The sequence below is a fragment of the Schistocerca nitens genome, chromosome 1 (assembly GCF_023898315.1).
Source record: "Schistocerca nitens isolate TAMUIC-IGC-003100 chromosome 1, iqSchNite1.1, whole genome shotgun sequence".
Taxonomy (NCBI): Eukaryota; Metazoa; Arthropoda; class Insecta; order Orthoptera; family Acrididae; genus Schistocerca; species Schistocerca nitens.
In genome coordinates this window covers 410,899,128-410,911,579 of record NC_064614.1, presented here as the reverse complement: position 1 = coordinate 410,911,579, position 12,452 = coordinate 410,899,128, and the positions used below count along the sequence as shown (strand labels likewise).

General features: G+C 43.1%; 1 protein-coding gene across 1 annotated transcript in view; it reads right to left on the bottom strand.

The window, feature by feature from the left end:
• LOC126249756 (RING finger protein 10) overlaps window positions 1–12,452 on the bottom strand; it is a 106,908-nt gene that overhangs the window by 55,903 nt on the left and 38,553 nt on the right. The window contains exon 3 of the mRNA XM_049951447.1: window positions 4,625–4,924. Coding sequence (XP_049807404.1) covers window positions 4,625–4,924 — 300 coding nt within the window. The remainder of the gene's footprint in view (window positions 1–4,624; window positions 4,925–12,452) is intronic.

The window sequence follows — 12,452 nt, the reverse complement described above, 5'->3', positions numbered from 1 at the left end:
TTCACCATAATAAAAGTTTTTGTTCTTTACTCGTCAGTTCATTCACACAAGTCAGGGCATTATCACATATATCTTGCAAATACTGTCCAAGAAAACACTGCTTACTTGTACTTCCCATACTGATTCAGTCATAAAACCAATATTTGTTGTAAAAAATTCAAAAGATGATTGGTGTAACCTAAAAGGTAATTAAATAATGAAAAAGCAGTCCACCCCACTGTTTCATTACAAAAGTGTTTCACATTATTACTGTAACATTAGGGGACTTACTTTTGATGTGGAATTAATAGTTTAAAAACGGCAACAATTGAATTTTTAACCAATAACTGAGTCTTTGTACAACTCAGTACAAGAGCTCAAAACTACATGCTCAGTGAACACACGACTCAAAACAAAGGTACTGGATGATGCAATATGTGTAGTGGCAATAAAACAGTGTTCTCAGATATTTGTTCCTAGGGTAAACCAGTGTAGCCAACTTCAGCAATTTGGTGGTGACATAGTAGTCATGACTTAGCAACTTCAATATTTCTTTTACAATAACACTGTTTTTCACACTTCCCATTATTCCTACAAACTGATACTTTTTGTGTGACATAATGGAATATTTATAATAATACTGTAAATTTTTCAAAGGTATCAATGAGGGAGCAATACTTTAAAACAATTATAATGTCAGTGCGTGGATTTTGTTTAAAAGAAATTATTTACAATTTTTTCTGAGATGTAGGTGATGGATATTTCACTACAAGAAGCATGACTATAAAAATATAAACCTTCCTCTTCAACTAAAAAAAAATTCAAGCTTCCACTGCAAAAACTGTAGGAACTATTGCGTTTTTAAATCATAAAGGAGCTCTCATCTATGAAAGCCTCCTGAATCTATACGACTTCTTTTTATCATAAGTGAAAAAGTAATGGACCTGAAACATTCACTTTTTGGAAATGTGAATGTATCTAGGTAAACTTCCACTATCCAAAATTTCAAGGATATGCGTGACAATGGATGTCACTTCCTAAAATTTCTGGATATTTGATATGGAATGATCCGGCAGACAAAACAAAAGACAAAACAGAAAAAAGGTAAGTAAACTGTTCCTTAATTCAAAAGTAAATGCCATAATGGTTAATACATTTACCTCACTGTGAGACAAGATGGTCTATACCTTCATGCAAAAATTTCTGCAACTGGTCAGGGAATGATGATTATACCGAGGCTCTTTGCCGTAAGCAAATCATAGGCGACAAATATCTTTCTTCAAGGTTTCAAAAATTTGGAAACATGGCGAAAGATAAGAACAGGTTGCTGGTGGTGTTGTTTTGGGGAGGAGACCAGACAGCAAGGTCATCGGTTTCATCAGATTAGGAAAGGACGGGGAAGGAAGTCGGCCGTACCCTTTTCGAAGGAACCATCCCGGCATTTGCCTGGAGCGATGCAGGGAAATCACGGAAAACCTAAATCAGGATGGCCGGACATGGGTTTGAACCATTGTCCTCCCGAATGCGAGACAGGAATGGGAAACGGGGTGGGGGGAAGCATTCTCGGCAAAAACCTCTGTCTTGATTTATGAAGATGCTCGCCATTTCAATCTCGGCAGTTTCCTTAATAACAGGATGGGATTCTGGATACGGATCGTAATATACGTAATAAACAGTTCCCAAGTTTTCTATATACACATATATTTTATCATAAAGACTGATACACATGAACACTGCATGAAGTACAAGGCAGACTGAATCAAACATGGCGGCTCATCAGAGCAGTTAATGTTCCAAAGATTGTAATTTGTTTGGTAGATGTGACCTATCAATGCCACACAGCCAGCCAGCCCCCCCCCCCCCCCTCTCCGTACGGAGTACAGCCTATGAGCCCTGAGGGGAGGTTCATGGGTTTGTGCGGTCATTCGAAAACCAGCGGCGGGGAGAGGGGGGAAGGCGGGGAGGTGGTGTGATGCGTCGGCCAATTCGGGAGTAGCAGTATGGGAGAGGAGGCGGCGTGTGAGTGTGCCTCCCCCAAATGCATTCTGAGCCATTCGAAGAAATGAAAGCTCAAACATATGACAGGTCGCACTCTTGTGGGAGGGACAAGCTGTGCATTATCTTGACCTTGAGTTCCTCGGTGAGGGTCGGGTCTGTGCTGTCGGTGAGCAGTACAAGCATACTATTATCTAACACCTTAATAGACACATCGTCGACACGGTCAGGTGGTATGTTGCAGCACAAAACGAAGGATGGGGCAGCCGCATCTCTAGTATCTGAAATGTCTTCAAAACCTGTGAATGGGGATGATGATGACACGCCTGAGGAACCTGCGAACTGCAGTGGTGACTTGTTGGACGGATAAAACCCAACCGTAGGTTGAACGGACTCGTTAGTGGGTTCGTCAAAAGAACATGTGCTCAGACAATCCAACTGGGATGGCAGAGGGGTGTCAGAGTCTAAGAAGGCAGGCTTGAGCCTGTGTAGAGAAACGGTTTGTGGGTGATCTATTATAATGATGTCTAATGTCGTCTCGCCCCTCCAGAATACTTCAAAGGTCCGAGGTAAGGGGGTTGTAAGGGTTGTGTGACAGAGTCGTCCCTGAGCATGACGTGCGAGCAAGTGCCGAGTGCAGTTGGCACGTAAGTATCTGGTGGGGAATGGCTGACAGGTGGGTGTAGCTGGGTGTTTCTAAACTGTGCTTGCATCCTTCCGATAAAGTTTGGGAAGGAGGGGGAATCCCCGGGATCTTTGAGAAGAATTAGGTAAAACCGGGTTTTCACCGAAAACGAATTCGGAAATCGTCCCATGTAAATCCGGTTTAAATGTAGAGCACAGGCCCAGCAACATCCAAGGGAGTGCCTCGGACCAGAGACAGTCGTGGTACCTGAGTGCAGTTTTAAGGGTGCGGTGTCATCGTTCCACCAACCCATTGCTTTACGGGTGGTAGGCTGTCATATGCATCTTTTTAATACCGCAAAGATGAGAAAGGATCACTTAAATATTTAGCAGTCTGCTGCCTGTCTGGGCTGTCCCTGTTAGGACTGAGCAACAGTTACAGCTAAAACTTTGCAGTAGTTTCTCTCATCATAGTTCACAGTTTTTTAATACAAAGTAATGACTTGGATAGAATTCCTATCACAGCTGATGTACTCTGGATGCAAACTATTTAAACCAGAAAATAACTTTCAATTAACATCTTGGGTGGAAAGCAACATCACGCGGGATGCAAGCAGTAATCAGGAGGGGCCAGAGAAGGAGAAGTGGTAATAGTGTATGGGTGGGGGCTGAGACCAATGCTCTCTGTTGCAGCGTGTAGGGAGGGGTCTAGAAATAAACAGGGTGAGCGGTGAGAATGGGGAGGAGATGTTAGGACTGAGGGGGTGGAAACTATTGAGACTGGGACAATTACAGGAGTGGTGAATGTGTTGTAATCTTAACTCCCATTTGCGCAGTTCAGAAAATCTGGAGGTGGAGGAAAGGATCCAGATGGCTTGGAGAGTGAAGCAGCCATTGAAATCAAGTGTGTTATGATCAGTTGCATGTTGTGCCTCAGGGTGGCCTACTTTGCTCTTGGCCACAGTTTGGCAGAGGCCAATCATGCTGATGGACAGCTGGTTAGTAGTCACACCAATACAAAAAGCTGTGCAATGATTACTGCAGAGCTGGTAAATGACATGGCTGCTTTCACAGAACGCCTGGCCCCTGATGGGGTAGGATAAACCTGTGACTGGACTGGAATAGGTGGTGCTGAGTGGGTGGATTGGGCAGGTTTTGCACCTTGGTCTTCCACAATGATGGTTCCTGTGGCAAGGGATTGTGATTGGGAGAGGCATAGGGTTGGACTAGGATGATGTAGAGGTTGGGTGGGCGACGAATCACCACTTTCAGAGAAGTGGTAAGTATCTCGGGTCGGATGTGTCCAAACAACATCTAGTAATTATGGAAAGCATTGACAATTAAGGTATAAAATCTATTTTTCCACTGAAACCCATTGCTTTCCTCAAAAATACAATGAGTGAACTTATGAAAAAAGAAAATACCATTTGATTTTCTCTATACCCTCAGGGAAATTGTTTCCCCGTTCGCTGAAATAAACATTTCAAGTTTTTAAAAGTACAGTAACCAACTGAAATCTTGCTTCTATGGTGATTTGTAATATATTAAAAACTTTCAGGGATAGTTGTATCATCCAGAAATCTCTTGAAATTAAATTAGACATCTGATGTGCATCTTATATCACTAAGTGTTATCCTGGAACTCAGTACCTGTTGCCTTCTAGAGGCAACAAAAATTTAAAATTTTTAGATGCTATTGTAATCTACTCTAACAGGTAAAATCTAATGTTAAAAATTTGACACAATAAGACAGGTCCTACAGTTAGAAATTGTATGTATCTTGAGGCAGCGCAACTGATGGTGCCAACAGTCAAACGTTACTCATCCAGTATTTGAGTGCGAGGGCACTTCGCAACTTCCAACAAACTTTAAGCATAATTTCACATATCTTACAGTGTTTATTTTTATTTTATTTTATTTTTTTTTAAAAATCAGACCTACAATATACACGATTTCTAACACTAATGTAACACTGTTCTTGATTGTAAGTGTCTTATCTATAAAATTTGTAACTTGTTATTACTCACAATTTGTTCAATAAGATCCCAACTAACAAGTGCATCAGGGTCAGAGATGTATGCTGAATAATCTGCATCAGCACGGACCACAAACTGACAGTTTGCTTGTAAAAACTGCTCCTTGTTGTATTTGTGGCGAAGTGAAACATGGTGGTGACGACCACTGCCACTGCTACCCCAACCAGAACGCCAACTTGTTGTACCTTCTCTTGGTGCATAATGAAAGTTTAATAGGTGGTTCAAGTTTTGCTTTTTGCTGCTGGGTAGTACAACTGACCCATACTCAGCAATGCTCTCATCCTCCGCTACCTGTATAGAAAAAATGTTTTATTAAAAAAGTAGTAATTAAGTTAGCAGTATACACAAGAAATCAAAGCAGATCAAATTCCTCCAGCACTATGCCGAAGAGAAAGCGTTTAAATTCCCAGCCATAATTTAAATATTTATAAATAGCAGGATATGCAATAAGTTATGAATATTGTCGCAGAAGAAGCTGAGTAGCGCCGTGGTGTAGTGGTTATGATACTAAGCTGTTAGATGAAAGGTCGCGAGTTCAAAACTCACCTGGACTGTACAATTTTAATTTCTATATACCGTTCGAGTACGTTCTAGAAGTATCCACAAATGTCAACAATCATAGTACTGGAATGTTCTGTAGCTGTATATATACTGTATGTGTTCTGGCTGGAGGCAGTTTGCTCCGTGCTCTTTGACATCTACATCCATACTCTGCAAGCGACCTGACAGTGTGTGGCGGAGGGTACCTTGAGTACCTCTATTGGTTCTCCCTTTTATTCCAGTCTCTTATTGTTCGTGGAAAGAAGGATTGTCGGTATGCCTCTGTGTGAGCTCTAATCTCTCTGATTTTATCCTCATGGCCTATTCGCGAGATATATGTAGGAGGGAGCAATATACTGCTTGACTCCTTGGTGAAGGTATGTTCCCGAAACTTCAACAAAAGCCTGTACCGAGCTACTAAGCGTCTCTCTTGCAGAGTCTTTCGCTGGAGTTTAGCTATCATCTCGGTAACGCTTTCGCGATTACTAAATGATCCTGTAATGAAGTGCGCTGCTCCCCGTTGGATCTTCTCTCTCTTCTATCAACCCTATCTGGTACGGGTCCCACACCGGTGAGCAGTATTCAAGCACTTGGCGAACAAGTGTACTGTAACCTACTTTCTTTGTTTTCGGATTGCATTTCCTTAGGATTCTTCCAATGAATCTCAGTCTGGCATCTGTTTTACCGACGATCAACTTTATATGATCATTCCATTTTGAATCACTCCTAATGCACTCCGACATAATTTATGGAATTAACTGCTTCCAGTTGCTGATCTGCTATATTGTAGCTAAATTATAAAGGATCTTTCTTTCTATGTATTCACAGCACATTACACTTGTCTACATTGAGGTTCAATTGCCATTCCCTGCACCATGCGTCAATTCGTTGCAGATCCTCCTGCATTTCAGTACAATTTTCCATTGTTACAAGCTCTCGATATACCACAGCATCATCTGCAAAAAGCCTCAGTGAACTTACGATGTTATCCACAATGTCATTTATATATATTATGAATAGCAACGGTCCTACGAAACTCCCCTGCGCCACACCTGAAATCACTCTTACTTCAGAAGACCTCTCTCTCCATTGAGAATGACATGCTGCGTTCTGTTATCTAGGAACTCTTCAATCCAATCACACAATTGGTCTGATAGCCCATATGCTCTTACTTTCACAATTGGTCTGATAGCCCATATGCTCTTACTTTGTTCATTAAACGACTGTGGGAAACTGTATCAAACGCCTTGTGGAAGTTAGAAACACGGCATCTACCTGGGAACCCGTGTCTATGGCCCTGTGAGTCTTGTGGACGAATAGCACGAGCTGGGTTTCACACAATCTTCTTTTTTGAAACCCATGCTGATTCCTACAGAGTAGATTTCTAATCTCCAGGAAATTCATTATACTCGAATATAGCACATGTTCCAAAATTCTACAACTGATCAACGTTAGAGATATAGGTCTATAGTTCTGCACATCTGTTTGAGATCCCTTCTTGAAAACGGGGATGACCTGTGCCCTTTTCCAATCTTTTGGAACGCTACGCTCTTCTAGAGACCTACGGTACACCGCTGCAAGAAGGGGGCTAAGTTCCTTCGCGTACTCTGTGTAAAATCTAACTGGTATCCCATCAGGTCTAGCGGCCTTTCCTCTTTTGAGCAATTTGAATTGTTTTTCTATCCCCGTCATCTATTTCGATACCTACCATTTTGTCATCTGTGTGATAATCTAGAGAAGGAACTACAGTGCAGTCTTTGTGGTGTCACCGCCAGACACCACACTTGCTAGGTGGTAACTTAAATCGGCCGCGGTCCTGTAGTACATGTCGGACCCGCGTGTCGCCACTGTGTAATCGCAAACCTAGCGCCACCACATGGCAGGTCACAAGACACGGACTAGACCTCGTCCCAGTTGTACGGACGACGTAGCTTGCGACCAGACGTACGAAGCTTTCCTCTCATTTGCCGAGAGACAGATTGAATAGCCTTCAGCTTAGTCCATAGCTACTACCTAGCAAGGCGCCATTTGTATCAGTGCTTATAGCTTCCTAATATTCAAGAGAGATGTATTCCAACAAGAGAATAAAAGTTAAGTAACATCTACGTACTTTTCTTCTTATTCATTAATAAGTCTCATGTTCCAGAACTTCAAGCCTGTCTGCGTTAGTTTAGCGTGCACCTAGCTACCTCATTGTGTCTATGCTGTATGAGCAAGACACAGCAGTCTTCATCTGTGAAACAGCTATGGCAAAAGACATTTAGTATTTTGGCCTTTAGTCTGTCATCCTCTGTTTCACTAGAATTTTGGTCACAGAGTGTCTGGACATTTTGTTTTGGTCCACCTACCACTTTGACATAAGACCAAAATTTCTTAGGATTTTCTGCCAAGTCAGTACATAGAACTTTACTTTCAAATTCATTGAACGCCTCTCGCATAGCCCTTCTGACACTACATTTCGTTTCATGTAATTTTTGTTTGTCTGCAAGGCTTTGGCTATGTGTATGTTTGCTGTGAAGTTCCCTTTGCTTCCGTAGCAGTTTTCTAACTCTGTTGTTGTACCACGGTGGCTCTCTTCCATCTCTTACGATCTTGGTTGGCACATACTTATCTAATGCATACTGTATGATGGTTTTGAACTTGTCCACTGATCCTCAACACTATCTGTACTTGAGACAAAACTTGTGTGTTAAGCTGTCAAGTACTCTGAAATCTGCTTTTTGTCATTTTTGCTAAACAGAAAAATCTTTCTACCTTTTTTAATATTTCTATTTACGGCTGAAATCATCGATGCCGTAACCGCTTTATGATCGCTGATTCCCTGTTCTGCGTTAACTGTTTCAAATAGTTCGGGTCTGTTTGTCACCAGAAGGACCAATATGTTATCGCCACGAGTCGGTTCTCTGTTTAACTGCTCAAGGTAGTTTTCAGATAATAAACTTAAAGATATTTCACTGGATTCTTTGTCCCTGCCACCTGTTATAAACGTTTGAGTCTCCCAGTCTATATCTGGTAAATTAAAATCTCCACCCAGAACTACAACATGGTCGGCAAATCAACTCTAAATATTTTCCAAAGTTTCATTCAGGTGTTCTGCCACAACAGCTGCTGAGCCAGGGGGCCTATAGAGACATCAAATTACCATGTTTGAGCCTGCTTTAACCGTGACCTTCACCCAAATTATTTCACATTTCGGATCTCTGTCAATTTCCTTCGATACTATTGCACTTTTTATCGCTATAAACACACCTCACCCTTCACTGTAAAGACTGTCTCTGTGGTATACATTCCAATCTGAGTTTAGAATTTCATTACTGTTAACATCTGGTTTCAGCCAACTTTCCGTCCCTAGTACTATGTGGGTACTGTGACAGTTTATTAATAGAGAGCAGTTCTGGGTCCTTTCTATAGACACTTCTGCAGTTTACTACTATCACATTAATATTGTCATTCCCTGTTGTGTTATGCCTACTGCTACCCTGTCGCGTCTCACAAGGCGTCTTGTCGGGCCTAGTGAGGGAATTCTCTACCCTAAAAAACCCACAGGTGCACTCCACATGTACTCTGCTTCCCTTGTAGCCGCTTCCTGCATGTAGTGCACGCCTGACCTATTCAGGGGGACCCTACATTTCTCCACCCGATAGCAGAGGTCGAGAAATTTGCACCCCAGTTTTCTGCAGAATCGTCTGAGCTTCTGGTTTAAGCCTTCCACCCAGTTCCAAACCAGAGGCCCGCGATCGGTTCTAGGAATGACACTACAAATAGTTAGCTCAGATTCCAACCCGCGAGCGAGGCTTTCCGCCTTCACCAACTCCAACAACCGCCTGTGTGAACTGAGGATGACCTCTGAACTCAGACAGCAGGAGTCATTGGTGCCGACATGAGCAACAATCTGCAGTCAGGTGCACCCAGTGCTCTCCATCTCGGACGAGATGGAAGATATTGTATTAAAACACAATGCCCCAAGGTCGGTAATTACATATCAAGGGAAAGTTTTTCAAGCGAATCTTGTGACAGAGATAAACCATCAGTGCGACATTACTCATCACATCATGACTGCCTACCAACTGCAAACTAACGAGCTTACTGAACGCCTTAACAAGAGCTTGGACGATGTGCTATCAATGTTCGTCACTGTTGAGCAGAGCAATTGGGATGAGGTGCTACCTTCCGTGACCTTTGCCTACAACACCGCCACACAAGACACCACAGGATTTATGCCATTTTTCCTGGTGTGTGAGGTGACAACGATGATGGACACTGTGTTTCTGTTACATCCTGATGATGTGGACGACGACTACATCAACCAGGTGTTAACCAGGGCTGAGGAAGCCCGGCAGTTAGTTCGACTCCACACGCTGCAGGCTCAAGAAAACAATCGCCGAAGGCATGACACGAGCCACTGCCCTGTTGTCTGCCAGCCTGCTGACTGTCTGGATCTTCACTCCTGTTCAGAAGTTTGGTCTCCCTGAGAAGCTCTTCAGGCACTACTTTGGACCTAATAAGGTTGTAAAACAGTTGTCTGATGTTACTTATGAAGTTGAAGATTTCGACCCTGACAAGACGACAAAAGATCAGAGGTACGGTCCATGTCCTTCGAATGAAGCCCTACATGGATCCTGCAACCCACGGCAAGTTCAAAGCTCCAGCGACAGGCAACAAGTGGAAAGGTAACGAAGAGCGTAGCGGCAAAAGAAGTTCTAAGAAGATTACTGCCAGGGCGAGCATCAGTCATCAGGAGTCGGAGTATGCAGGACCGATGACTCGTTCCAAGGCTAGGACGACTTAACGAGACGCTGTTCTCTTAAGAAGGGAGCAATGTCGCAGAAGCAGCGGAGTAGCGCAGTGGTGTAATGGTTATGAAACTAAACTGTTGCATGGAAGTTCGTGAGTTCAAAACTCACCTGGACTGTAAAATTTAATTTCTATATACAGTTCGAGGACATTCTAGAAGTATCTACAAACGTCAAGAATCATTGTACTGGAATGTTCTGTAGCTGTATATATACTGTATGTGTTCTGGCAGGAGGCAGTTCGCTCTATGCTCTTGTATGTGCAATGGCTGAATAAACCATCGTTAAGTGAAGTTAGCGTTCGTCATTAAGCTAATTACACTTTCTTTTATGTGACTATATTATACAGTGAATAATGACGAATCTCGGTATGAGTAAAACAATTATCATAAGGTAAGGTGTGTGGAGTACCTAAACAAGAAGTTGATACATATATGCACAATTTGACCATCATCTCTCCCTCCACACTTGTACTAACATAAAAAAAACTGGCAAACAATGCAAGTGACAAGTGGCTGCGGAAGTAACTTCTCTAACTGCACATCCTCCTAACTTCAATAATACACAACAGTCCTCGATGAGACAATTTTCAGCAAACAACAGGTAATGTTCAATGAGTTGTCTACAATTATCGCACGCTAGTTTCAGCCACTTGCTTCTTGCAATTCACAGGGACTACCATTCTTACCTTCAAACAGTTATGGAGCTCCTTAGGGAAACAACATCCAGGGTTGGAAAGAAATCCAATGTGCACTCAAGTATGTCTACCAGGAAGGGGGTAGGAGAGATGAGTGGGAGCGGGAGTGGGAGTTGGAGGAGGAGGAGGGGCACAAAAACTAGTGTCATATACGCCCCCGTCAGAACTGTAGAACATGAAGACAAAGAGAGGAATTAAAAATGAATACCCAGTAATCCCAATCGACGGAAGAGAAGACAGCTAAAAACAGGGATGTAGAGAAAGGTCTATAAAATGCACCGTAACAGAAAGAGAGGTCCAGAACTAGAAATTAAACGACCTTCACCATGGTAATACAATGGCTAAAAAATAAAATGCGGTTGACAGACCACACATCATTTTCTAAAATGGCCGATAATTCAGATGGCAAACACAAACGAGAACATAAGTGGTTAAAAAAGGATTCCGTCAGGAAATGGCAGACCGTCTAAGGTTGAGCACAATGAATACAATGTGATTGGGGAGCACCACTTGACAATTGGCGATGGTTAAAAAGACAGCGCCCAATACGCAACCTAGCAAAAATGATCTCCTCACCACGACTGAACCGATAGGAGGTTGTCCAAGCTGCTGGGAGAGGCTTAATAGCCCAGAGCTTGTTCCCATGAAGGGAGGACCAGTGGTGGTGGCAAAGTAACACCACCTGCTGACACATGGCAACACAGAAATCAGAGGGAATGTAAGAACTAGTGGGCTGACTGCAGCCTTCGCAGCAGCATCGGTGAACTCATTTTCTGTCAGACCGACGTGACCAGGAACCCACAAACATCACACTGGCTTCATCAAAAATGAGCAAGTGACAACTTTCCTGAACCTGTCGCACTAAGGGATGGATGGTGTTCAGCACACAGAGGCTTTGAAGGTGATTGAGAATGTCTGAGCAGGTGACTCAACTGAAAGCCTGTGTCGCCGGATGTACTGCGTGACCTGATAAAGGGTGAAGAGCTCTGCTGTAAATACTGAGCAGTGTTCCGGAAGCAGATACCAAAAAATGTCTGTGCCAATGATGAATACACACCTGACACCACAGTCAGTCAGTCAGTCAGTCAGTCAGTCAAAGTCATCCATCCACACAAAAGTACTATCGTGAAGTTCCATGTGAAGATCATGAAACTGAAGGTGATAGAGAAAGGCTGGAGTAGTGTCCGTAGGAAGCGAATGAAGGTGAACACGGCCCATCAGACAAAGCAAGATGACGAAGGATTCCCACCAGCTGGAAAAGTTGCAGGTGGCATGAAGTTAAGCTGCCAGAGCAAGAGCCGAAAGCAAACTCCAGGACGTAACAGAGAAGAGGGTTGCACCCCATACTGGCAATCTAAGGAGTCATTCAAGAAGGAGGCATAGGATAGGTGGCCACATATGGCAGACAAACGGCATTCTTATCTGCTGAGGAGAAAGTCACAGCGGTAGTTCGACAGCTTCTGTGTTCCAACTCTCAAACGTAGGTGCCATTGGCCAAACAGACGCCATGATGGTGGATAGTATTTAGACAGCGTAAGAGGGACGTGCAGATGCATAAAGGAAGCACCCATAGTCTACTTTCGAATGGACAAGGGACCAGTACAAACAGAAGAGGGTGGTTCAATCCGCTCCCCAGAAAGTATCATTGAAGACACCTAGGGCATTGAGGGACCGTATACAGCAAGCTGCCATCAAAGACATGGGGGAGGACCAAGGAAGTTTACTATCGGGAATGAATGCCAAGAATTTCATAGTTTCAAGGAACAGAAGAGCAACAGGCCCTAGATGT